Source organism: Beauveria bassiana, assembly GCF_000280675.1.
Source record: "Beauveria bassiana ARSEF 2860 unplaced genomic scaffold BBA_S00007, whole genome shotgun sequence".
Classification (NCBI taxonomy): Eukaryota; Fungi; Ascomycota; class Sordariomycetes; order Hypocreales; family Cordycipitaceae; genus Beauveria; species Beauveria bassiana.
Window position 1 is genome coordinate 840,056 of NW_007930842.1, and position 26,080 is coordinate 866,135.

The window sequence follows — 26,080 nt, forward strand, 5'->3', positions numbered from 1 at the left end:
ATACATCAAACTCCCACGGACCGTGGCAATATTGCACAATAATACATCAAACTACCACGGACTGTGGCAATATTGATTTGTACCACAAGTGAGTGTTGCCTACTGACATCACCTAGTCCAATCACACGTGGTATTTTAGCCGCCGAGGCTTGGTGAGATGTGCGGGGGTAGAGGCCTCATTGGACATTTTTTAGGCTGTATGTGTTGTTTGAGGTCGCGATGAATAACGCCTGTACCGTCTCTGCTACACCGATTTGTATTTATAGATGGATACCCCTCTTCGCCATTGTCGAAGAGAGGCCGCCTTCTCCTCCCTGCTTCATTATCAAAAATGGAAAGCGACATCATTGCCTATATATATCCCAATGGTGCCCATATCAACAGGGCAAAAGACGTGATCAAGGCGAATCGGCACTGCGTTCCCCCACGGCTCATTGAAGTGCGACACAGCCACTGCCGCCGCGGCGATGACCGTGAGAGACAGTCGACCGAGCCACCAGAGGACTCAGATGCTTCATCTCTTGACTATCTTCCAAGCCTCGTGGTCAGATTGAGCGACATTCCACGAACGGACAAAGGTCTGCTTTTCGGTTCGAACCCAAACTGTGACGTCGTTATGAACTACCCTGGCGTCTCTAATATTCACTTCAGCCTGACCTTTGACGAATTCAACTGCCCTATCATCAAAGACTTGGAGTCTCTCGGAGGAACTCAAGTCACCTACGACCAGCAGGGCCATGGCTACCGGAGGTCTTTCCGTTGGATCATCGGCGGCCACGATATGATTGGGAGAGGGATATCCATTGTTGTTACAATTGATGGCGTAATTGCTCTCCAGATTGTGATTCAAGCCCACGACATCATGTCCCCGGCATATATTAGCGCGGTCAAATCGTTCAAGCGCGGCATGACTACTAGCGAGGCGCTCCTCGCCGAATTGGGCCTCTCACAGCCGCCGACCAGAGATACTAAGACACCCGGCGAAGGCGCGATTCACCTAAGAAAATACCTCGGTGAAGGGTCTTTTGGGGTTGTAACCCGCCTATGGAACGTCAGTACTGGAGAGATCCGCGTGGTAAAAGCGCCTCACCCTAAGGCAATTCGAAAGAGGCAGGTTGACTATGACGCATGGGAGGAGGAAGCTTCCATAATGAAGCTAGTGTCGCATGTTTGTACACAAACCATCTATCTGCCACTTCCATCTAACGATCTAACAGCAGCATATCGTGAAACTCATCGAGTCACTCTCCAGTCCGCAACCCGAAATACACCTGGAATACATGCGCTGTGGATCTCTTGAAGCGCAGAAAAATATAACATATAATGAGACCTTTACAATCATCTCTCAATGTTTATCGGCTCTTGCATACCTACATGAACGAAACCCGCCAATTGCGCACCGAGACATCAAGCCTGCTAATATCCTTGTTGAAAGACGCTCTGAGAACGGCATCTTCGTCAAGCTGGGCGACTTTGGACTAGCGCGAAAGGGTTTCGAGTTGTCGACTCTCTGCGGCACATACAAGTATCTCGCGCCGGAGATCCACTCTGACAAGCAACTCCGTGCCAGAAGAGAAGAGACATCAGGCTATACCGTGGCTGTTGATATCTGGTCTCTTGGCGTGGTGGCGTACGAGCTGCTATACGGTCTGCCAAGCTTCACACGCCGGTACAAGGACGATGGGGCGGCCTGGTGTGAAAAACTTACAGATGAGCTCCGAACCAATGTGAAGAGACGACCAGCTGCACTGGGAACGATGCTGGCGAATTGCATGGTTGTCATATCGCCGGAAGACCGGCGTGATGCTGCTTCATGCTGTGAACTGCTGGTCACAGTTGAAGCTGTGGAGGTTCCTTTTCCTGGTGTGACTCCAGTTTCATACTTTAACAACGAAGAGGACCAAGCGACGTTCAGGTACGCCCCACAGGACGGCGACGACGAGACTCGGTCGACAGGAGTAGCCGGCCAGTGTGGCGAACCAAGGGGAGGCGAGGGCACTACGAGCCGGGCAAAGACACGAGCTATCAGCACAGTGAACCAGCCAGTATCTTTGAAAGCGACTACCTCGCCCCATTTCATCAGATCAGAAGGACCGCCCCCCGAGTCGCATTCGTCATCATGTTCAAGGATTACTCAACGATGCGAAGAGTTTGAAAGACCGTCCACGTCAGTTATCAGACGAGACGACCAGTTGCAAGAGGGCCACAAACTTGAGTATCTTATTGAAAAGTCCCCGACGGATGAGTTCAACCCCCTTCATGTTGGCTCGCCTTTAGCCTCACAAGTAGGAGGGAGTAACTCGCAAGATTGGGCGAGCCAGCAAAATTCTGCGCGGCATGGCCAGCTCGGAGCTGCAGTTGGAGCAGGAACCACGAGATCGAGCATCCCACGTGGCGAGAGCGGATGGCACAATGAGGTAATCGATGATTACGATTTAGAAATGGCAGGAGCAGCAGAAGTACTTCAAAACATTGCTCAGGACTTTGAGCGGGGAAAATATTGAACATTTCAATAGACCTGCTTTTTCGGAGGCTGCCAGGGCACGGATTCTGGCTGCTTGGTGCCTGTGGCGGTGCTGGCGGCGGCAGTTGTAAAGATTGCCTCTGAGATCAACTGTGACGCCTCGAAGGGGCCAGAAAGCGTCCTCTTACGGGTAAAGGTAGGGTAAGTGTAGCCATTATGCATGCCGCTTGGGAACTGATACTCATATAGGTGGTTGGAAGAGCAATACGGTTGTAATGAAATTTTCTGCTATTTTGGAGGCTGCTGCTGATCCTGCGGCGGCGCCGGCAATGACAATGCTTCGCAATACATTACATAATGAATGCCTTGGAACTCTCAGACAATTTTCGTATTTTTAGCTGCTGATGCGAATTCTACGTTTGACGCTCTGTTGCGCGATGATGACATTTTTCTGGTTAAATTTGACAGCTTGAACGGCATCCCATGGCATCTTTATTGCCAAAGACATGTGTCCGACCAGTTGCCTTTGTTGATGCGGTGGAGGGATCGGCACAGGCGATGCTGAGAGATACTCACATGTACTGTAGATACATCTATCTGCCATGTACTGCAACATTCACACAGGCCGGCGCAGACACCACATTTTATCATCATGATAAGTTTATCTGATTGTCATCCACATTAATTCAATCTACGCTCCATGTGAGAGCTTCCTGGCCATGCATTTGCTCATTGGCTACTGTCCTTTCGACACACGATCCATGATGCAATTCGGAGCCGAGGCCAAAGCTCACTCATGACCATGTCCGCCAGATCCTTGCTTTTTTGTGGAGGGAAATCAGGGTACGCAGCTATTGCTGTATTAGTTGGAAGCCTTTTACGTTTTGCTCTCATTTTTTGACTTTTCTTAATACTTGCAGACGTCTACTAACCCTCATCAAAGTTAAACGGACAAATTTGTCCAAAATGTGAAGGATACCGCACCGCTGCTTCTTAAATCCCAATATTATTCCTACGAGACCATCCAGGTCTAGGCAAGTAACTAGTTTGGAGATTGAAACAGCCATATTGGCGGCCTTGTTCGCTAGCTTCATACCAATCTAGAGAGCACCAAGCAAAAAAAAATTAAAAAAAAAATTGTATCGGGTGGCGCAGAACACAGGTGCATGAAGATGTATTTCGTTTGCGAATTTATTCCTAGGCACGATTCAACGAAGCGCGAAAAGTCTGTAAAACGACGCAGAATTTACGTGTAGTCGTGCGGGATCAAACATCATTCGCACTGTGCTCATTAAATTAGACGCTATCTAAATTGGCAATTCGAGTACACTAGAAGGAATCATGAGCTGAATCCTCATAATAATATTCAGACTACCATTTGCGCTCAAATATGTCGTTCCAAACGACTGGAGCGGCGTGTGCCGGGCAACCCGAACAAGAGGGAACCCCTGGAGCTGCCACCATACGCTGCACTACCTCGGTCGAACTGGGCATTGATCTGGCCGATCAGTTGCGAAGAAATGTCCTTCAATTCAGCGGGGACCTTGGAAACGATGGCGTCGCCAAGCGCAACAGTCGCCGTCTTGAGGTCCTTGATTTGGCCAGCAGCAATGGGAGTAAGAATCAAGAGCTTATCAAACTTGGGCTTGACGGCGATGAAGGCGTCGATTGACTTGGTTGCATCTGTAATGATTGTGCCCACTGTCTCCGCCAGACTGAGGGTTTCATCAGAGGTGAGATCTTGCGAGCTGCTGGCGGCCTTGGTGGCCTTTTGAATGTCAGACTTGAGCTTTAGGCTGGCGCCGAGGACGGGTAAAGAGCCAAAGATGTTGCCGGAGAAGCCGGTTAGGGTGGCGGTGAGGGCATTGATGCTTTTGTCAACAGTCTTGAGTGCGGTGTTGACGGCGGCGCCATCAGCCAGGACTGTGGCGGCCAGGGCGACTGGTGCAACAAGTTTTGAAAGAAGCATTTTGGCCAAGTAAGATCTGAGCTGAATGGGGAGTCAGACGGATGATTAGCTTCTAAATCAAGATAAACAAAGAGCATCAAGAGTATTTATAGACAAGCTTGGCGCAATTGAGCGTGAGATGTATAATATGAGGTTCTGTTGGTGTCATTCTGTGTTAGTTTGAGCGATGGCTGCATCCGCTGAGGCTTCCCTTTAACCACGGTCGCCCTGTTCCGGGAGTTATAGAAATGATAGGTTCATCAGCTTGTAGAGATTCCTGGGGAGTGTAGATCTTCAGTTGCATTCACTAACCGTACCTCGGCCATCCGACGCTCCATGCCACCACATATGTGCCAAGTAGTCCGGTGTAATTAGCGAACAAAGGCATGGTGTGTGCGCACACATACATATGTACTTGAAAACAAATCGGCAAGGCCATTGACGCCACGTCACATCAATGCCTAATTGGGACAGCTATCGATTTTCTAGCTAATTACATAGCCCCATTGAATATATCAGAAAAGAACTATCATGCAGTTTCAGGCGCTCAGGAACTTTAAGCGGACGTGCGGGCCGCTCCTGCAGCGTGGCTGATCATATGTGGTCATTTCCCCAGTCTCCGCCCTGAAGGTTTTCCCACTTCCCCGCATTCTAGGAGAAAATTTCCTATTCTATATGAATCTAGATTTTTAGAGCTGCAGTTGTATGATGCAGTGTCGGCCAGCCGCAGTTAAGCCACCAAGTATTGTCGACTACACGTGGGTGAAGCAGGCCTTGGTCGCGAACAATGACATGCAGCAGCTGCCGACACTTGGACCTGATTTTTTATTTCAGCTTGGCGTAATTGAGTTCATTTCTCGGCTCATAATTGAGCGCGCATGTGTCCATGATGAAGCCTACAGTGATTGGACTGGGTGTATAAAAAGGCACAAATCAGCCATGTTCGTTTCCAAATCATCAGCATCTCTCTGGCAGCTTCGCACATTCTCTTCACACAACCTCATCTTCTCACACAGAAACATTTCTCACTTACAATGAAGTTTCTGTCTCTGGTATGCCTGGCGAGCGGCATTACTGCCAGCGTTGTCCGCCGTGACCTGGCCACCATCACCAGTGTCCTCACCGATGTTGGCACCGACCTTGATGGCTTGAACACTGCTGCCAAAAACTTCAACGGAAACCCCGATGAGCTTCTTGATGCATCCAACAAGGCCGTTCAGGGTCTCAAAGATGGCGATGCCAAGATCCAGCCTCTACCCGAGCTGAGCCTGAACGATGCCCTCGGTCTCACCGGCCCTGCCAAAGAGCTGCAGACCAAGGGTGACGCTCTTCTTGCTTCCATCAAGGGAAGCAAGGATGCCATTGCCAAGGCCGACCTGTGCGAAGTCACCTTGCTTCAGGTCAGCGACCTCAAGACTGCCTCTGACGCCCTCATCAAGTCTGTCGTCTCCAAAGTCCCCGCGGCTGCACAGTCCATTGCTCAGGGTCTCGTCGCTCCTCTTCAGCAGGCTCTTGCCGAAGCCAAGGATCTTTTCAGCTCCGCCAACTGCCAGAACAGCGGTGGCGGCGGCGGCGGCTCGTCCAGCCAGCCGACTTCTGCTCCCACTTCGACTGAGCCGCCTGCAACCACTTCGACGGAAGCGCCTGCGACTACCACGACAGAAGCGCCTGCAACCACAACGACGGAGCCGCCTGCGACCACTTCAGCCCCGACTGTTCCTGCCACTACGCCGACTGCCACCATTCCCATCACCACCCCCGGCCCTGGCAACGAGACTTGCCCTGCTGCTTCCACCGTCACCGTCACTGCGACCGACACCAAGGACTGCACTCCCACTCCTACTTGCACCAAGACTCCCCCTGTCACTGTCACAACCACCAAAAAGGCTTGCCCGACCGGATCCAAGCTGCCGTGGTAAGGAAAAACTGTAGCAACTCGGCCTGGTGAAGACTTGGCCGTTTAGCTTGCGCAGACAAGAGAGATTCCTGTTGTGAGGGGGCATGGATCACAATGTATGTAATACTTTCGAATATATAGGTTCCAAATATAGTTGCAGTTATCGAAACTGCATCTACAACATCATCTCAATTGTTTCTAAGCAGTGACTACTACCTCAATACTCCCCATGATCTGCTTCAACCAGTTTTCTTCTTCAACATCCACCCCGACAAATCTTGTTTCGCCGCTTGACACGTCTCCTTCAACAGAACCATGCAAAGCCAGACTTGACTCTCCACGCGAGACATATGTTGCTCCCTTTTGCTCTCCAATCCGGTTCCCATCTTTATCCTGCACCTCGTAAATCACGGTGCCAAGATCAACTTCAAATTGAGATGGATTCACCACGGAGAAGGTACTTTTCACGCCACCGTCGTCCGCTTCCACTTCCAGCAGGGTAGTTTCCAGGGATTTGAGCCCCCTCAGGTTGAGAACCTTGTTGTAAACAATGTTAGACGTCATGCCCATAGATTTCACCGTAACCTGGCCATTTTCCAATCGCATGACCAACTGATCGTCTTGCATAATAGATGCAACGAATGCTTTGAAAGCCTCCATGTCGATAATGGCTATCTCTTGCTCGACAATAGTAATGTCGGCCGCGCCAAACGAGCCCATCTTTATCTCGGGCACATTCAAGCGACCAAACGCGCCGCGCGGCCCTACCATATCAACTGTCATTGCTGAAACTGTAGCTTTCGCTACACCAATCTTGGTCGTTTTGCCTTTGAGGGAAATCAAGAATGAACTGTTGCCAAAGGTTAGCCCATGCGCGCCTGGAGAAGTGTTGGCAACCCACCTCTCGGTAGCATTGGTGATTTTGATAAAGTCAATCTCCAGTTTGCTGTTGTTTAGGATCGATTGAGTAATTGCGTTCATCTTGACAAAATTCTGCAGCGTAGATGGCCAATTCTTAAAGAGGTGGTTGAAGTCAGGATGGTGCGAAAAGCTTGCAGTATTAAAAGACGGTGTCGAATCGATGCTATTTGTATAAAACTAGTTTGTCCTACTGGGAGAAATACGCAAAAGTGATGATGATAATATATATACCTGTTACATTCAGATGACATGATCGATAGTTCGAGCTGTCCCCCAACACGGACCTCTGAAACTGTTGAGGTGAACCGGCGCGTGCGCGTTGCCCTACTTATTCGCTTCCTGCCTTTTCGGAATCAGGCATCGGGTTGCGTCACTTGATCAATGCCATATACAATTTTGATGGGGTGATTTCACATGTCTGCGTTTTCGTTGCATACCCTGGTATCAATGCGATGTTGATGAGTCATGCCAGGCTGTCACATGTCTGCGACCACCGCAGCCAATTGCCCACGTTCTTGATTGGCAATTCTTTCAAGTTTTATTTTTTCTGATCATTTGTATCGACGAGACAAATCCAGAGGAGATAAGTTGTGGGCTCCTAGGCGCGATAGTATGCATCGTCACAACCCCATATGCTATCCCGTTGGTCTGACACAGCCTTGCATCCATTCACAATGAAGGCCCGCTTATTGAACTATTCACTTGCTTTATTTTCTTTCATCTCGTAATCACTTGTTTAATTGAATTCTACTTTGGTTTCCGATTGTGTTTCCGCCTGTGGCCCTGAGCAACTTTGAGTCCCCCCTCCGATGTCTGTCCAACCCTCGCCCATACCCAACGCTCGAGAGTTCGCATTGCGTCCTAGCATCCCCCTCCACCACAAGTATCCTTTAAAAAGTGGGCAGTTTTACTAGTGTATCCCATTCGACATTTTCGTTGTAGCACTCGACACGTTCGCGACAAGTGCCAAATATTCGGTCCCACAGCCTGGTTTGCTTGCCATAGTTGGCACTCGTCTTCCATCCTTGGCGGTGATGCAGATCATGATCTTCGATGATGAGCTCCGCCGAGAACATACGCAGCAGCCAATTGACTGGGTTTGGAGGTGTAGCAGCCATGCGAAGACCACTATGGCCAGCCAGTTCGGCCCAGACAACGTATTGGTGACACACCCACCACTCGTAGAAGCCCATCGGCAAGCCAAACAACTTCATAGTGAAGTAGGCTAATAATGGAATACCAGCAATGTCAAATATTTCTTGCTCGGTATCAGCATATAATGTGAGAAGTGGGTTCGGGTGCTTGGTCAAGTGATGGGTGCGGTGGTACTGCCAGAGGCCTTCCACGGTGTGCATCAACCGATGATACCAGTAAAACCAAAAGTCGAGAGTGATCGCGTAAAGACCAGTCTCGAGAGGTAGGAGGTATAGGCTCATCGATGCGGGGGTTTTGTCAATCTGATAGGCTAAGAAAACGGTGAAAACTGGCCGGAAAGTGGAAGTTGACACGAGCGACCGAAACACTTTGATGACGCTATTGTCTGGTACACCATCGCGCTCATGGACGTCGCCGTCAAGAAAGCCAATCTGCTCGCCAATTCTGCGCAGGAGGTGTAATTCGCGGATGGCGTTGAGCTTGAAGGCGAGACTGTAAAACACAATTGCCTGCCAGGTGCTCAAGTTGTATCCTGTATAGGTGGTATACAGATGGTGCAGCAAAATCGGCGCAAAGGCGTGTGCAAGAATCCAGCGATGCTGATACCAGTCATTCAGGTACGGAACCTTGTCGGATTTTGGGTGTACTGGTATCTGCTTGTCGAGATTGACGGGGTGTAGTTGTAATATCTCGTAAAACCAATGGAACATGTTCCATTCAGATCGGTCTTTCTGGCGCCAGGTGGACGCTATGGAGTCCTTGGGGTTTCGCTGCACATTCATTGTGTAGGGCTGTATCTTGTATCGAATTCTGGGGGAATAGACTATCTTTCACTTGTTCTCTTAGTGCGAGCGTGATGGAAAGAGGAGTTGCCTTTGTGAAGACAGTTGTCCAGTACTGGGGACTTTGAATGGCCACGAGACCTTATATCCATAAGCAAATTACGCAATCATATATTTTGATGCTAGATTCTCGCCACATAATTTTCTCCATCTCTACATGCTTTTCTTTGATCCCCGAGGCATACGTGTCGCCGCGCGTAAGAGTCGCATTTGCTCGGGTGTCGACACACCTCACATGTAGTGCCTCGGCACGAGTATCGGCGGGTATCAGCACAACAACTACAATCAGTATGGCAGGCACTTGTCTAAATATTGAGGTAAGATCTGTTAATACAAGGCTCAATAAAGTTCTGGCAAGTGGTCTCATTTGCTCTACATTGATCTGGAAAGTTCAGCATCTTGCGGTGCACGCTACCCTAGTCTTCGCCATTTCATCTTTGACACCCCGATCTACTCAACTCCTCTTGTTAGACTCATGTTCTCTAAGCATTTAATCATGGTCAATATTGTATATGTAGAAGTTTCACAGTGAGTAATAGCTTGACAGCAGAATTCAGCCTGTAAGACCAATTGTTTCATTTGCAACAAGGTATGCAAGCTGTGTATATGGCTAGTGAATCGTATGTCGTTGTTACTGGCAGGGAACAGCCCGCACAGAGCTGTATCTGGCCAGCCCCGAAACCTGACCGAGAGTCAGGATAATGACGTGCCGCATATTGCGCAAACACGGCAAAGTAGTCTCACCACGCGTTGTTAACATGCCGAGGTCCGCTCAACGAGGGGTCTTCGGCTAGTCGCGCCATCTGGGATTCCTAATCTCGAGTTATGGTGCCACCGTGCAAGAATGCCAGTAGATCTTTTCAGTTTTTTCAGTGGATGATGTGGCATCAGCCCTACAAGGCCTCTGGCTATCCGTAGTTAAGGCTGAGGCCGCGTCAGCATCTTTACCCACTGCCCAGCCGTTGACTAGCCCTACATACTTGCATCCTCTTGCATCACCACTATCAATTCGCCTCATTGTACTCCTTACAAGGCCAGCTTAACCACTTGCTTAATTATACTGATGCTAGGACGCGCACCATCTTGTTGTCTAACAACAACGTGCCGACATGGTCGTGCCGTCACATCGCAGGCGCTGAGCTGTTGCTCGTTTACAAGTCATTGATTCTATTCGCGGCGCGCATAGTTTACCCCAGGAAGATCGCGCATGTCTTTCAATTTGCTTTGCCCCAACAGGCTGCTTAATGCCGTACACAGCTTCCATGCGATATGCGTATTAAATGCTATTCCATCCTAGATGTTGATGGTTGCCTCCGGTGTTTCCGCTGCCCTTGAAAGGAAGATTTTCACACGCTAGAGCATTCTGTTAAGCGTTATCATCGATCAGAACAAGCATAGCCAATTCGCTTATGTAGTCCTCTCTTGCGCTCAATTTGAATCTTTCAGGATCATTTAGCAAACCAAATTCGTTCAAAGCCGTTTATGTGATGACTTCTGTACTAGGAAGTCGCGGCGTTGCCCAACGTTCAAATTGAAATATTTCTCGCACAGTGCTCCCCGTTCGGCTGCTGGCAAGGGGCCAGGGGCTCAGTAATTTATGGGTCTTGTCCTTTCCACCACGGAGCGCTTTAACCTAGCTTCCGGATTTTCTATTGCTTCAATCCACTTCGCGCTGGCAGCTCAATCTTCTTCACTTCCAGCTTTTCACTTCCACGAACCATCCGGTTCAAGGCTCCAAAGCAGCCCTATGACCTGAGAGGACGACTGCGTGGTGCAGAACTCTCCTCTTCAGCTTTGACACATGCAAAGACGATAGAGCTTTCGACCTCGCCAGCTGGCCTCGTGAGGAACTGCCGCCTGTCTTGTCCATTTTTCCCGACTGCCAGCAGCATTCGTCAGCATGGTACGAGGCTTTTCCAAAACCCATATCAGACAAACTCTAACATGGCTCTTCCTTTAGACTTCTTCTATGTCCGCCGCCTTCTCGGCGAAACATTCTTTTGAAAAGCGCGTGGACGAAATCAAGTCGCCAAAGAGGTAAGCCACCTTCGCTTAGCACCTGGCAAGAATTTCACCACATAATTGCCTACATGATGATTGTATCAAATGGGAATCTCTCCTAGATATTAATGCGGAGAAACTGATATCTATTCTTCTGTCTGACTGGCAAAATTGTCACACCATCCATCATTCTCATCTCTTGCCTTGCCGCAAAACTAACATTTGAATCATCAGTGATATCAATGCCTTAATTCTCGACTACCTCACGATGGAAGGCTACCCCAACGCTGCAGCGAAATTCTCCAAGGAGGCGAACCTGCAGCCTCAGCAAGACATCGCCTCTATTCGTGCCCGACAGGAAATACAAAACTGCATCCACAGTGGAAATATCCAGTCGGCCATAGAAATGCTCAATGAGCTGGACCCCGAGGTGAGCAAAATTGTTTTTGGAATCAACCCCATCACATGATTAAACCAAGAGTTATACATGCACCACGCATATGGACCGGCATCGGTCCGTGATGATAAACAACCACTTCTTTTATGATTACACTTTCTGCCTCTAAATTCTCATCTCCACTCTTTTACCGAGTACACGCTAATCAGCGATGATAGATATTGGATGCGGATAAGGCGTTGCACTTCTCTCTGTTGCGTTTACAGCTCGTCGAGCTAATCCGGGGCTGCAATGCCACTGGAGGTGATATCAGCCCAGCACTCAAGTTTGCCACGGAGCAGCTTGGCCCCCGTGCTCCTACCAACCCCCACTTCCTTGAAGAGCTCGAAAAGACCATGGCTCTCCTGCTTTTTCCTCCTGAGACTCTAGAGCCGCAGCTTGCTGCTTTGCTGAAGCCTGACCTTCGCCGAGATGCTGCCGACAAGGTCAATCGTGCGATCTTGGAAAGACAATCTACGAGACGCGAGGCAGCAATTCGTCAGCTTGTCAAAATGCGGGCCTGGGCAGAGTCCGCCGCCCGAGATCGCGGCATCAGCTTGCCTGATCGGCTTGACGTTGGTTTGAATTCTGATGACACTGACCGACGCCAAGCAAACCCTGAAAATGGGCATGAACCTATGTTGACGGTATGATTGACATGATTATGAATGGGGCAGGCGTTTTCCGTTATTGGATCTGCGATTCGACCATGTATTTGTAGTGTTCCTGCGTGGCACTTTTCATTCTCTTTGGGAGTTTTGGGGTGGTTATAAGGTAATGCGCGGGCTCTATAGGCGTAGCCTGTTTTTTTTTTTTCTGAAATTTGATACCTTTCTGTTGAACCACCACATTTGTACGTTGTATTCCGCTTATCACTTGTTTAATACACAAATTGCAAGGTTGAACGTCCATAGCTGACGGCAGCATTGGTGAAACAAGTATGAAAAGACCTGTCAAATGGAAACAAGATATATATTTACACAGTCTTTCGGGGACAATGGCACCAGACCTATTTTGTGCGGATGTGCTTCAGCTTACGAGCGCTGTAGAGGAAGTTGTTGGCGTAAGCCTTTGGGGTGAACTTGCGGGCGTTGGGCTCCTGCACGAAATATTCGTAGCCCTGCTTCTCGGCGAAGTGAATGGCGTCCTCCTTGGTCTCGAAGTTGAGATTTGTGCCTTGCATGAAGTCTCCAGACGATTGCCATCCCATCAGAGGGTTCTCCCACCGATGACCCTTGGGAAGAATGTCCCAGTCCATTCGCCAATCGTGGCCCCTCCAGGTCCCAGATTGTGTGGCGGCCTTTGACTCCTTGTATATCCTTCTGCAAATTAGAAATTTCTAAGTGAATCGTAATTTTTGAGAGACCTACCTGACGGTACGAGCCTGGAGCTCAATGGGGGCGCCGGAGGTGACGGCGGCCGAGCGAACATCGTCGGTGCCGTCCTGAGCGTGTCTGGGCACGGGAGTAAAGGTCCTATGACATGGTCAGCGCCATTGAAGACTTGATATTTATAGCGGATCAGCGGCGCTCACGAAGTGGCCTTGTCGTGGGGAGTGTCGAAGTCAGGCTGGTTGGCGTCGCTGGGCGTCCCAGTAACTTCCTTTTCGCTGTGCTTCGCGATCGAGCTCTGGAAGCGCTGTGCAGTCATAGGTACGGCCACACGAGGCGCGGCAGCAGTTCGCAAGATGCGGGCGACGCCCTGAGATCGGAGGGTGGCCATGGTGACTGTGGTGGCGACTCGATTGACGTCGACGAAGGCCGATTTTTTGTGAGATGAGCAGTGCGGCGTTGATAGACAATGGAGCACAGTCTCGGTGTCGGCGACATGCAAAGCAACTTAGGGTGGACGCTGATTGGCTAGGTTGCAACGGAGCGATGTTTTGCCGGACGAGTGCTTTTCGGAACGGCAACTCTAGCCTGTAGCAGCTGCACCACCACCCTCAACTTGCAAGGCAATCTGAAATTGAGCAGTTCGCACGACGATTGACGGAACGGAGTGGCAGAAATTTCCTTTCTACTGCATTGTATACGGGTTTTAAATAACCACCGCCATCATGAGCTTCGTCACCCGCCGTGGTCTTTCCACCCTCATCCCGCCCAAGGTAAGCCGCACTATTTTTCGCCGGGCTCCATGATGCCCCGGAGCTCGTCTCAACAGTCAATTGCTAATCAGAATTGAATCAGGTTGCTTCTCCCAAGGTACGCACACAACTTCACCACTTCCGACGACTCTGGCGCCGCTGGCGATGCGAAACGCATCCCAATGGCCGATTGACCTATCGCCGAGACGCGCCGAACATGCCACAGCTTGCGAGACAAGCGCAACATCGCCGAAGATGGAAATTACCGACGCTGACACTGCAAAATTATTAGGCTATTGGTGGCGCTCCTGACGCTCTGCGCATGCAGCGTGTCGTCAGCTTCTACGAGAAGCTTCCTCGTGGTGCCGCCCCTGAGGCCAAGGCCAAGGGTCTTCTCGGCCGCTACCAGGCTCGCTACTTTGGCAAGAAGGCCTCAGCTACCCGTATGGATACATGCTCAAGAATGCGGCCTTCTTGCGAGAAGCGCCCATCATATGAAGGACGACTTAGCTAACGTGCTGCTAGCCATCATCCACGCCATTGTCTTTCTCGTCGGCATTGGTTACGCCCAGAACTATTACTTCCACCTGCGTAAGATGAACTGGCTATGTCGCGTCGCTGATTGAGGAACTTCTGGCTAACTGATGACTTGCAGGCCACCACAAGAACAATGCTCATTAAAAGAACCTCCTCGGTAAAGCGAAGAACATTCGGTGACAACGGAAGGGCTGTGTAAATAGACTCTTAGAGGGTGTTGTCATGCCGCACCTTGTACTTCCTTTTGTAACAACTCAAATTCCTTGAAGAAACGTTTGGACGCTGTCGCGGATTGACTTGTGCATGTTCGGATCAGGTGGTGTGGAGTACGAAAGCCGTTTTGCGTACGGTTGAGAAGGTTTCGCACAGTGACTGTAAGTTCACTGTGGAGGGGAAGCTATTCTCAGGACTACTTCGTATAAAGCAAACGTTGGCTGGACAGAGTTGTCCATATATTTCACCGTGGTTAAGTTAGAGCTGCAATGCTGCGTGGAGCTGGGCACTGGTCAGTCAGGAGACGCCACTGTTAGGCCGCAATAGCTTGACAATAAATGGGCCATGATGCGCGCATAATTCACCGCTACTGGCAAGTATAGCAATGAATCAGAATTTCTTTTGAAGCTCTGCAGGCCGAGAGTGCAGCAATGCATTGAAGGAGAAGAGGCATGAGAAAAAGTCGGTGGCTGACGCAACGCAGTAATGATGCATGACCTGGGCCGCGGTGTGAAACACGGCAAAGGTTCACAAACGCCGCGTCGGGGAAAAAAGAAGACCAGGCAAACGACGATGTTCGATGCTTCTCTCAACGCTTGACTATAACGTTCTGACGAGAATTTTGTGCTTTTCATGTAAAGTCAGACACCAAACACAAACAACAAGGTGAGTGGCGCAGCGGAGTGTTTGCCCGAGCCGTCGCATTATCCTGCGGGTGGCCGATAGGGGTGTGATTATGCGTATAGCAAGCCGTTGGCTGCGCCATGATGCAGTGGACCTCGATTAAAAATGGCGAGCAAATGACTATAACAGTTCGAAAGACCATGTGATACGGCTAGAAATTGCGTGTATCTAAGCATAAGAGCTTTCAATTTACCTAGTGTTCAACGAGGCGTTACAAAAGTGTCACCTGACTGCCCGCAAGCCGATGCTTTGGGCGGCAGTGCTAGAAGCAGCTAAAATTCAACGCTAACCCTGATTCATCGAGCACCCCCAGCCGCAAAGGCGAAAAGCAGGAACCTCCATTGCAGCCATAGGCAGGTAGGTATCTCACCCTGCCTTAGTCACACCTGGCGACACACCCCCATACCTAAACCAATTCGAGGCTCGGCACCGCCCTGACAACCGCGATCGTATTCCATCTTCTCCAAGGCCTTGGTTCGCATCATCAGAAACCAAAGCATCTGTTGCCGACCGCCAGACCCTCATCTCCGGCCGCTTCCTCGTATCCGCCTCGACGTCTCAGTTTCTGCCGTCAAACTGTCCGTAGCTGAGCAGCTTCTGCCCACAAACGACTTGGCCCAGCAGTCGTTGTTCCCCCTTACGACCGGCGCCCGCCTAAATCGAAGACGGATGATGGCCACAGAGCCTGCATTTAACAAGCTAGCTGAAGTTTCTGTCCCGCACCAACCGAGCAACGTGAGTGCTGCCCGTTGCGAAGCCGCAACTTCATTCGCGTTTTGCGCCAGCCGTATTTTGTGACCAAATAGCTGGCATCGCCCTGAACCATCATGGCGAGCGACATGAAAAAGCTGACCCGCCCCTTCTTTTGTCTAGCATCCCAACGGTGCCCAGCATGGCGTCGATTACTCTGCTTTAAACGGCAGTTTCCACAACCTCGAGGACATAGCCAACAAGCGCATCACCAATGTCGAAGAGCAACTACATTCCACCGATGTTAGTGTTAGTGGCGGATCCGATACGGAAGCCTCGCGAGCAAAGGATGGCGATAAGAGCCACAGCCGAACAGGCTCTGCCGCTAGAAAACCTGCCACGTTTAAGGCCGTCTCCGTCAATAGGACATTCTTAGCCGCCAAGGCCAGCAGTTCGAGTGTTCCCTCAAGGGCGACAGAACGACCATCAGGAGATTCTAGCACACCACCTCCCGGGTCATCAGCGTTATCGGCATCTCGACCCAGGCTTGTCGTCAAAGCTGGCGGCGGCGCGCGCGATTCCATGCCGCGTTTCGCTACCACAAACGGCGGCAAGTCAGGATCTGTACCAGATGGAAACGCAGTTTGGAACAAGAACCGACGTACGTACCCGCATTGAAATCTAGTCTCGAAAGCCTTGTTCTATCTTTACTAATTTAAAAAGCGCCGGAGCCCAAGAAATTTACCGACGAAGAGCTCCAGAATCACGGCATTCATATGGCTAGTCGCCTTAATGAAGACGATGCACAAGGGCAGAACAAATGGGCAGATATTGACGATGATGATGAAGACTGGGCGCCAGAAGCAATCACATGGGGCGACGGGACTAAGACAAAATTGCCACATCCTGATGAACACCCGCCCCATGACGAGCCCCAGGCCTCGCAAGATAGATTTCACTCGACGTATGCAACGTCTGGACGAACTCCCCAACCAGATTACCCTGCGCCGAAACCTGCTGGCCTACCTTCCGGTAAGGGTCTTGTTCTTAAAGGCGCTAGTCAGGACCGCCCTGCCCTCGTTGCGAAGCCACCACAGCCGCCTGCTCCCGCCAAATCGCCCTGGGCCCAGCTGCCTCCTGTCGACAGGCCACAGCAGCCTTGGAGTGAATCGGCAGGATCACCTCGGGGCTCTTATAAGGAGCCGTCGCCGCTAAAGATGACGGGACTTCCGCCCAAGGAGATTGCCGCAGATGATTTCAATCGTTCTTCTTGGAGAGATAGCCACGGTGGTAGTGGTGGCCGTGAACTCTATAATTCTCAGTCGGGACGACTTGAACCTGTCCCAGACCGTCGGGGATCTATGCTTTCGGATCACTCAGGCAGACAACCTGCAGTCCTCCAGAGACAAGCCTTAGATCAGCCCGAGCCTTCCAGCGCTTTTCAGACTAGCCGAACTAACCAAGAAGGCTCTTTCAACCGAAGAAGGGCGTCATCCACTGTAAGCGGCGGCAGCGGTCTTCTCCAGCGTAGCGCTCGTGCTCCTGAAGGCCAGCAGCAGTACATCACCGACGATCGCGGCCCTCGTCGGCCATCGTTTTCTGGCTCACACGAAGGCCGTTTCAACCATCAAAACTTGAATGGACCTAGTCGCCAGCATTCTGCCTGGACAAACATGGAAATGCCGGACCTGACGCAAGTGGAATCTCAAGTACCTGATGAAGACGATGTCGAGTATCAGAAGAAGCTTATGAAGGAACGTATTGAGCTTGCTCGAAAACGTCGACAAGAAGAAGTCGCTCGCGAGGAGGCGGCACGCAAAGAACGCATTCAGAAGAAGCTTGAAATGCTCGGCCCTGCACCTGAAAAGAAGAACGATAAGAAGGAAAGCGTGAATCGCGACGAATCTAAGCCGACCCAAATTCATCGTCGTGAGGGCCCTACTGATGGAGAGCCTTTGCATCAATCTGGTGCGAGCACCAAAGACTCATTGTCGAGACGCCTTTCCCAGAATCAGGAACAGCAGCCTGCCGAAACATGGGCTGCCACTAGTCCTCGACCAGACCGATTATCTGCTTGGGCAGCTGGAGCAAACGGCCTGGGGAGAAATGTATGGGGCTCTCCAGATAACGACCGTGGCCTTGGCAACGGGACATTCAATCCCGACTTGGGACGTATTCCCGGCGCGGCCGGCACTAACATTCAGCCCAACAATGGCCCGCAGCCATTGTCATTGCCTGCAGCAATGCAGGCAGCACCCATTGGATCCCGTGCTCCACGTTATGATGCCTCTGGCACAGATCTTGCTAGTAAATGGGTTGCGGCTGTTGCCGATAACGACAAAAGGCTGAGTGCTGCCAGGTTAGCCGAGCACACCAACATGGAACGCCAGCTAGCAGAAAGAGGGCTCTCGGCGGATGATGCTCAACCTGTGATCAAAGAAACTTGGCGGCAAGTGCATACACCTGGTGATGGCACACGCCAAGTGGTGAATGCCACCGAGGTGCAGATGCATACTTCCAATACCTGGAAGCCGACCAGAGAAGACTCGAGCCATTCGAAACAGCCACCCCCTACCGCTCCTGCAGGAGTCATCGGGTCTGCGCCGGCTCATCTGCTATCACAGAATACCAACACGTCATCACAAGCACGGACTTCTCGCTTTTTCCCCGCGAGAGAGCAGCGCTTCGATTCGCCGCCGGATACAATTAGACCCTCGTCTCCATCAGCTCCCCCACCCACCATGGAGGGCCATCCGGCATATGAAGGCGATGCCAGGCATCCCCATGTGTCGCTACCGAAGCCGCAGCCTATTGTGAAGCTTCCACCGTCTGCCATTCAACACCAGACGGCAATCACTCGACAGCAAACTGTCTGGGGTAACAGAGGACAGCCCAACGGCCGTGGACCTCAGCCATACGGGCATCAGTCTCAACGAAGCGCCGAGAGCTCTCAAGAACAATGGCAAGATCGATTTAATAGCCTACTGCACAAGACCTCCCCCCCGAAGCCAACCATTCCAATGTATGTTGTTAATGTTGCTAGCCGGTCTGGCTATGAGCACAACGCACCAGGAACTACGGCAACAGTTGTTCTTCCGGGCAGCCCACTTCAACGCCAGCGGATTGTGTTTGCCCCAAAGCCTCCCGAGTCAAAGCCAATGGCTGAGGAATGCTTTGAGGAGCAAGAAATGGGATCTCTTCCCATCATTCGGCTGCCTACTAAGACTCCTGATACAGCTTGGCAACCCGCCGTGGCTCAGTTCAAGTCTCTGCCTAAGCGGTACCTTGTTCATGCCTCTATCATGGAGCCGTTCCGGATCGCTGATGAGCAGTCCGGCAACTCTAGCATCATCCGTGTTCATCTCCCGGGCATGCAGGAGCAGAAGACTATTACTGTTGCACAAGCAGCAAGCTCTTTCCGTGGCGGCTGTGGCAACAGCCGATCATCTCCTCGCCATCGCGGCGGTGGACGAGGCGGCAAACGGGACACGTCGAGTTCACACGGCGACTCGCCTACAAGCTACGGTCGTGGCAACCGTGGCGGTTACCGCGGGAAGCCTTCTGATAACTGGAACCGAAATACGGGCCGAGCCCAGGCTCAAACGCAGCTCTCGGCTTAGTATTATTCCTAGCTGGTAGTCATTTGGAACCGACTCTTGACGATTAATCGGCATCAAACATCTATCACGGGAAATGTTGTTTGCGCGAGAAGCGCCGCAGGCGTTAATACCAATCCATCACGAATCGCACCCAAGTGCGGATCAATGCTGCTACTCAGACGGAGTAGCCAGCTAAAATGTATAACCTTTCAGTACTCTGAACATGTGCTTCTTCGAAATGGAACGATTGTGTTGGTTTTTAGCTTTGCACTGTGCGATAGCCGCCCCTCTATTCACTGTTGAAAGTTTCCTTCGGACGCGGCGCATTTTGTTCTAGCAAAGCTCTATGCATGAGAACATGTTCTCTCTTTCTATGTCTTTTCTTTTCCATGTTCTTTGAGAGTTTTGAAGTGTTCTTCGCCTTGATCACTATATGAGCTGGAACGAGACAAAACTATGTTCTTCTCTTGGTCGATTGAACCATGTATTTTTCTTCTTGACACCATTGACGTGTCCTTGAAGAAACTTGATCTTGCTGTGGGTTTCGAAGTTGGGAGTGGCGGATAGGGCAAGGCAAGCCGGCAAGTGCCCATGGGCTGCAGAAGGGATGCGTTATGAAGGTTTCCTTTTGGAAGTATGAGAAAAGGCGACGGGAGAGAGCGAAGGGAAAATAGGGATAATAAGGAGGGAGCAGAATACGGGACAGCTGCTTGCGAGCTCATCTCTACCTCCCCTTCCGGTCGCTTTTGTGACGTTGGTTCACATGACAGGGACATGTAGACAGATACATGGACACGAACGCGTCATTGCAAGAGAAGAAGAATGAGGAAGAATAGTTTTTGTCTTGTTACAATTGTAAAGAAGTTTCACCCAACGCCATCAAGCTTTAACTAATCATTGATCGTTTCCCTCTGGAATCACAGTAACAAAGGACCAACCCTTGAAATTACATGCCATCTGCCATGAAGAAAATTTCCCATGCCGCCTTACCCACATGTCATAACTTATCCATAAGCAAATGAAGCAACATATTCATCAACAATGTCAAAATGAAAGACCAGAAACGAGCGCCATCATCATGAGAAACAAGACCAGCCATCACTCATACTCCATGTACCCTCATACTTGATGCACTCGAGGCCACCCCCGAGCATCTTCCCCCTCTCGCCCTGCCCAAGCCATACCTTTTTTCGTTTTGTTTCCTCAAAGGTCCTCCACAGCGCAATTGGGATGCAGCACGTACACAATGTCGCCGTCCGCAGCCGCCGAAGACGACGGCGTCGGGACCGCAGCGTCGGCCTCGGCAAGTCCCTCGCCGCGGAGAGCCATGAGAATGTGTTCGCGGACCATCTTTTTGAGGACCATGGCGGCGAGGGCCCGCTCTGCGTGGTAGTCATCCTCGCCGGCAAGCTCGGCCTCGATCTGCTCGAGATACCAGGTGATGAGGGCCGCGCCGGCGACGCCGTCGCCGCTGCCGCTCTCGTCCGAGTTGATGCGGTGCACGAAGAGGTTGACCATCTTGATGTATTTTTCGTAGGTAATTTTGTGCTTGGCGCGGCCCGCGGATGGTGCGGCGTTGGCGTTGGCGTCAGCCGTGACGGTCGTGGCGGCGCTGTCCTGCATGGGGGCGTCGTCGTCGCCTGTTTCAACGTCCATGCCGGAAGCGGCGGCGGCGGCGCGGCGGAGGACGTCGCCACTCTCAGGCTCGTCGTCGTCGTCGTCGGCGTCCATCTCGATGTCGTCGTGCTCGACCGAGATGATGCTTTGGCGGAGCAGGTTGTACGCCTCGACGACCATGTCCGGGCTGATGGTCTCGACGCAGTTGACTTTGGCAATGGCCTCAGACAGACGAATCAAACTCTCGAGCTGGCGCACCGTGATGCGGTACGAATTTCTGCCGATGCCGCCCTGGGCATCGTCCTGGCGCAGCTCGCGGTACTTTTCGACGAGCACCTCTTTGCTTTCGTCGGTGAACTCGGGGCGGAACGTACGCGCGAAGCGAATGTAGCGCTGCAGCTGCTCGGTGCTGAATTCTGGCTCGACGGCCTCGTCACGGTGCTGGTGGATGCCGACAATGTGTTTGGCGAGGTGGCGGTCGACTTGCTCATTGCACTCGTCGAGAACGACAAAGAAGAGATCGAAGCGCGACATGATGGGCGCTGACATGTTGATGTTGGAGCGCAGCGTCGCCTTGCGGTCGTAGCGGCCGCCGACGGGGTTGGCGGCCGCGAGGATGCTGGTGCGCGCATTCAACGTGGCCTGGATGCCGGCCTTGGCAATGGAAATGGTCTGCTGTTCCATGGCCTCGTGGATGGCGACCTGATCCACAATGTCCATCTTGTCAAACTCGTCAATGGCGCAGATGCCGTTGTCGGCGAGCATGAGCGCTCCGGCTTCAATGGTGAACTCGCCCGTCTCCTCGTCCTTGACGACGGCGGCCGTCAGACCAGCGGCGGAAGATGCCTTGCCCGAGGTGTAAACAGCGCGGGGCGCAAACGAGCAAATGTACTTGAGGAACTGCGACTTCGAGGTAGATGGGTCGCCGACAATGCAGATATTGATATCACCACGCAGTTGCATGCCTTCGGGGGTGGTCTTGCTAACACCAGACATCAGCTGCAGCAGAAGGCCTTTCTTGACGACTTCATGTCCATACACCATCGGCGCAATGGACTGCACTAGGCGGGAGTAAATGTGGTCGCCGTGCACCATGACTCGGAGATCTTCGATTTCGGCGTTGTTCATGGATGACAGAATAGTGGCTTGAGTCTGCTCGACGCTTTGCTTGTCGTCGGGATCGGTGTTCCGGGTTAGGGCAGCAATGGCGTCCATAGCACCGGCAGCGGCAGATCTGCCGGCGGAGGTGGTATCGGCGCTCACCATGCAGGCGAGGAAGGCCAGTCTGTAGGTGAGATCGCGGACGCCGAGAGCTTTGAGACCGCTAATGCCGGCACCGCCTGCCTCGCTGCCACGCGGCGCACCGCGGTCGTCGCGAATCGCACTAGGTTTCAGACCGGGAAGACCCAGCTGGCTGACGTCGGGAACGACAATCAAAGCGCCGGTAAAGATGCACTTTTCGCCAGCCTTTGCGCGGTCGACGATTTCACCACGGAGAATGACATCCATGGTACGGGGCATGGAACCAGTGGGTATCTCGGAGCTGTTTTCCTGGATGCGCACCTTTTGCCAGTCAACAAAGGTGCTGCGACGGATGTCCAGCTGCCAGGCCAAGCGATTTTGACAGCTGGCGTTGGGGCACTGTGTAGGCTCGGTGTAGCGGAATGTCTGCTCAACATTTTGCACGACGGCGCGGCAAGCCTCGCAGACAAAGGTGGCTAGCGACAGCTCGGGTCGGACTTCAGAGGTTCTGGTGACAGTGCCGGAGATGGAGAGCAGCTGGCCAATGTTGGCGGCGCGAAGGCTGCGGACGCGCGAGACGAGCGGCAGGTTGTAAAAGGCGACGGAGAAGAGCTTGTCGGTCTGCTGGCGCTCGTTCATGCGATGCGTAGAATCGGACTGCGTACCGGAGCCCACCTGGCTGGCCGCTGATGTGGACACGGCGCTCGACGTGGAGGTGGGCTGTCTGTGGTCACGGTAATACTGAGGCTCATACTTGGCAAGAAGCTCATTGAGGGCGGCAGTGATGAAGGGCAGGAAGCGGTAGTATTGGCGCATAACGCCGTCAGCCAAACTGCCATTCTCCCATGATGCAAGGTGTTTGAAGTCGACGTAGAATGTCGAGAGCGAATACGCGCGCATGGCTCTTATTTGGGCAATGTAGAGTTTGTCGGTTGTGACTGCACTAGAGGTCGGGGCGGCTGCAAGGACAGGCTCCTCGGTGAAGCTGTTGCCGTATTCATTAGCATCACTCTTCCGCGTGCCGAGCTGCACAAAGTTCGCACCTTTCAACAAAAGCGGCAAAATGTTCTTGGACAAGAACGCCGATGCGGTCCTGCACGCGGGGGACGAAGCCCTGTCCGTTGCCACGGGCGGTGCGTGGCATCTGGTCGTCGGCGAAGCCCTCGGTTCCATCTTCACTGGGCGCGCCGGGGTTCTCTGACGGGGGACCGCGAGGGCGTGTAGACGAGGACGATGGAAAACCCAAGTTCCGGCGATGCGCGGGCGCGATAGACGGGGCGTCCGACATCATGAACCCGGCTTCGCTCGAGGGAGCCATGATGCGTGGTGTTGTGAGCGGTGTGCGCTGCGTCTGTGGGTGCGTAAGGTCGCTTTTTCCGCAGAAAGTGCACAGAAATCAGGTACCAACGATGCAGGCGTGTGGTGAGACGTATCAAAGTTCGTGGAATATTCTGGAGAGGGGTGATGGCTGAAGCCCAATGCAAGTTTGTGAAAAGCGATGGAAGTATGAGGGCAGGGTGGGACACTTGAGAAACACTTTACGCGAAAGCGCGTCCGTGACGCGTCCGAGGGGCAGCGTTGGACGCGACTTTAATTGATTTGGTGTTAGGCAGAGCGCATGCTCCATGCTAAGGGAGCACGCGTATTAAAGAGCAGTCTTGCGAAAAAAAGGAGGTTGACTCGAAATTGTATTTTATTACTTGTGTTATTTGTACTTGATTTTCTGTGATCCTCGGAAGTGTTGTCCCAGAGAGAGCAGCTAATCGGCGTTAATTCGCCTGCGAGGCAGTATAATGCTGGCTGTGCCCGAAAGGTCATTTCCGAGTATTGCAATGGGCCTGGACGTATTCGAATAATGTTGCGACAACTCTCGAGATTGACATGACACTTTTAAAGACTGCCACGACATGTACGTCTGTGGCTACAGTCACGTCTGCACCGGTAGGCTGGCCAGTCAACATTTCGTAGCTCTGAGAAGACCACCACTATATCATATAGCAGGCATCCAAGTCAAATAGAGCCTAGCCCTGATAGCAATTGGTATTATTGCGGCGATATAAAGCAGAAGAGCCGTCTTCATTTCGTCTTGTCGCTATTCTCGTCCTCGAAGCCGTGTATCTGTACCACGTTAGTCGTCCATCTTCAAACATCCAGATGAAACCTCAATCGCAGGCCTTGCCTTTTCAGACACTTGTAGCCACTCTTCAATGCTCCGCACGTAGGGATCTGCGGCGGCAGAGGCCATGGACTCGTGTGACCAAATCACCATTTCGTCAAACTCGCCCGTCGCCTGCATCTTGCCCACAGTCTCCATGGCAACCACATCGTCATCGTCGGCCGCTTCTCCGTTGCAAGGCTGCTGTGCTTCCTTTTTCAGCTCGTCGGCCTTGCGCTCCAGGACCAAGCCGCGATAGCCTTGAGGCAGAGGCAGCGTTTTGCCCTTTAGTCTTCGGCCGCGAAAGTACGCCTCTTTGCTGTTGTCTGTAGAATGAATGGTGTATTAGATTATGTGCTGTTTCGGATCTCTTTTTCTTTCTTTGCTCTTTTGTAAGTTTCGGCTGGCAGTGGTCAAGAAGGTACCTTTATTGTCCGTGGGCCTCCAGTATGCGCCGACAGGGTCGATGGAGCCATCGTGATGTATGCGGCACGGCAGCAGATTGGCCGTCACTTTTTTTGGTTCGCTGCCATTCTCGATGGAAAGCATCGGAGGACTTGCCATACTGAGAGTAATTGGCGGTTCAAGGCGTAGAATTGGTCGTATACCAGGTTTCTGCTTGTCGTTGTGCTAGTCTGTCACTTGTCTGTCAGTCGTGACGCGCTGGGCCAGCGCGTCTTGATAGTTGACCCACCACGGCTTGTACTGATAAAGCCACGTTCCTATTAATACCGACTAAATTACGGATACCTGTGCCTCCAACGACTAAATTGATTATGCAGCCGACATCCGGACAAGGGTTTCATTCCCTGTCGATTATCAAGAAATGCCGTTGTTGGCATTGACTAATTACCCGATATTTCCGTACGTGGGATCCGATGCCATCGCTCTGTGATCCGAGTTGCACCACTAAGGGCCGCCCGGATGGAGTAACTCTGAACTTGAACCAACCGGGATTCGCCCCGAGTATATTGCATCCAGCCTCTGTCTCAGGATGAACTGTGGCGAGGGAAGCTTGCGACGTTGGAGCAGCCAACGGGATAGCCAATGAACAACAACTGTACACTGTACAATGAGGCGGATGATGAGGACGGAAGATCTAAGGCACGTCGAAGTTGAGAACAACTCGGTGGCTTGTGATAATACACAAGGCGAAAAAAAGTTTAACAGTCTTTAGCTTCTTTAGCTGCGTCGCGTCGCTTTTTTTTTTTTTTTTGTTCCGTCTTAATTGCCATTCTAACGCTGGGACCGTGTCAAGGACCTTACAGCCTAGTTATGGTCACACGGTAACATGGACAGTTTCAGGAATCACCGTCTTCTTACACCAACTTGACACGCACGGTTCGCCGTGTTTGCGCAATATGTCACGCCCTTTGCGTGGGAACGGCATGATCCGCTAATCGAGGAGTTGGTGATGGTAGAAATAAGTCACCGCCGAGCTTGATCCCCGCTATGCCTGGTTGTGACTCGTGTGCGAGCACGAACTAATCATCAAAGAGGAATTGGTCTAATAAAGCCCTGTTAAAATGGTTTGGAATCATGTCATCAGGTATGGATACGCATCGGCATTGGAAACTTGGTCGCGCGAGATAACTA

The 26,080-nt window shown here is 51.8% G+C and overlaps 10 protein-coding genes across 10 annotated transcripts; 5 read left to right on the top strand and 5 right to left on the bottom strand.

Moving 5' to 3' along the window:
- Positions 1 to 331: 331 nt before the first annotated feature.
- Positions 332 to 2,504, top strand: BBA_03491 (tousled-like kinase; the record flags this gene model as incomplete). The annotated part of the gene is made up of 2 exons (XM_008598588.1): positions 332 to 1,168; positions 1,218 to 2,504. 2 exons carry the CDS (start codon positions 332 to 334, stop codon positions 2,502 to 2,504), a joined length of 2,124 nt encoding a protein of 707 aa, XP_008596810.1.
- A 1,344-nt stretch (positions 2,505 to 3,848) lies between these two features.
- On the bottom strand, positions 3,849 to 4,433 carry BBA_03492 (uncharacterized protein; the record flags this gene model as incomplete). Its single annotated transcript, XM_008598589.1, has 1 exon — positions 3,849 to 4,433. The coding sequence occupies one exon, from the start codon at positions 4,431 to 4,433 to the stop codon at positions 3,849 to 3,851; it is 585 nt and encodes a 194-aa protein (XP_008596811.1).
- Positions 4,434 to 5,446: 1,013 nt separating this feature from the next.
- BBA_03493 (cell wall protein) lies at positions 5,447 to 6,331 on the top strand (the record flags this gene model as incomplete). Its single annotated transcript, XM_008598590.1, has 1 exon — positions 5,447 to 6,331. One exon carries the CDS (start codon positions 5,447 to 5,449, stop codon positions 6,329 to 6,331), a length of 885 nt encoding a protein of 294 aa, XP_008596812.1.
- Positions 6,332 to 6,507: 176 nt separating this feature from the next.
- On the bottom strand, positions 6,508 to 7,290 carry BBA_03494 (uncharacterized protein; the record flags this gene model as incomplete). Its single annotated transcript, XM_008598591.1, has 1 exon — positions 6,508 to 7,290. The coding sequence occupies one exon, from the start codon at positions 7,288 to 7,290 to the stop codon at positions 6,508 to 6,510; it is 783 nt and encodes a 260-aa protein (XP_008596813.1).
- Positions 7,291 to 8,120: 830 nt separating this feature from the next.
- Positions 8,121 to 9,167, bottom strand: BBA_03495 (fatty acid hydroxylase superfamily protein; the record flags this gene model as incomplete). Its single annotated transcript, XM_008598592.1, has 1 exon — positions 8,121 to 9,167. One exon carries the CDS (start codon positions 9,165 to 9,167, stop codon positions 8,121 to 8,123), a length of 1,047 nt encoding a protein of 348 aa, XP_008596814.1.
- Positions 9,168 to 11,196: 2,029 nt separating this feature from the next.
- Positions 11,197 to 12,317, top strand: BBA_03496 (ran binding protein in the microtubule-organising centre; the record flags this gene model as incomplete). Its single annotated transcript, XM_008598593.1, has 3 exons — positions 11,197 to 11,264; positions 11,463 to 11,658; positions 11,844 to 12,317. The coding sequence occupies 3 exons, from the start codon at positions 11,197 to 11,199 to the stop codon at positions 12,315 to 12,317; spliced, it is 738 nt and encodes a 245-aa protein (XP_008596815.1).
- A 356-nt stretch (positions 12,318 to 12,673) lies between these two features.
- BBA_03497 (NADH-ubiquinone oxidoreductase 21kDa subunit) lies at positions 12,674 to 13,386 on the bottom strand (the record flags this gene model as incomplete). Its single annotated transcript, XM_008598594.1, has 3 exons — positions 12,674 to 12,983; positions 13,035 to 13,139; positions 13,199 to 13,386. 3 exons carry the CDS (start codon positions 13,384 to 13,386, stop codon positions 12,674 to 12,676), a joined length of 603 nt encoding a protein of 200 aa, XP_008596816.1.
- A 334-nt stretch (positions 13,387 to 13,720) lies between these two features.
- Positions 13,721 to 14,428, top strand: BBA_03498 (mitochondrial F1F0 ATP synthase subunit F Atp17; the record flags this gene model as incomplete). Its single annotated transcript, XM_008598595.1, has 5 exons — positions 13,721 to 13,768; positions 13,851 to 13,865; positions 14,040 to 14,190; positions 14,273 to 14,338; positions 14,403 to 14,428. 5 exons carry the CDS (start codon positions 13,721 to 13,723, stop codon positions 14,426 to 14,428), a joined length of 306 nt encoding a protein of 101 aa, XP_008596817.1.
- Positions 14,429 to 15,853: 1,425 nt separating this feature from the next.
- BBA_03499 (uncharacterized protein) lies at positions 15,854 to 19,491 on the top strand (the record flags this gene model as incomplete). Its single annotated transcript, XM_008598596.1, has 3 exons — positions 15,854 to 15,916; positions 16,055 to 16,532; positions 16,595 to 19,491. 3 exons carry the CDS (start codon positions 15,854 to 15,856, stop codon positions 19,489 to 19,491), a joined length of 3,438 nt encoding a protein of 1,145 aa, XP_008596818.1.
- Positions 19,492 to 20,673: 1,182 nt separating this feature from the next.
- BBA_03500 (MCM2/3/5 family protein) lies at positions 20,674 to 25,048 on the bottom strand (the record flags this gene model as incomplete). Its single annotated transcript, XM_008598597.1, has 5 exons — positions 20,674 to 23,314; positions 23,373 to 23,680; positions 24,243 to 24,314; positions 24,491 to 24,810; positions 24,910 to 25,048. 5 exons carry the CDS (start codon positions 25,046 to 25,048, stop codon positions 20,674 to 20,676), a joined length of 3,480 nt encoding a protein of 1,159 aa, XP_008596819.1.
- Between the last annotated feature and the right edge of the window lie 1,032 nt (positions 25,049 to 26,080).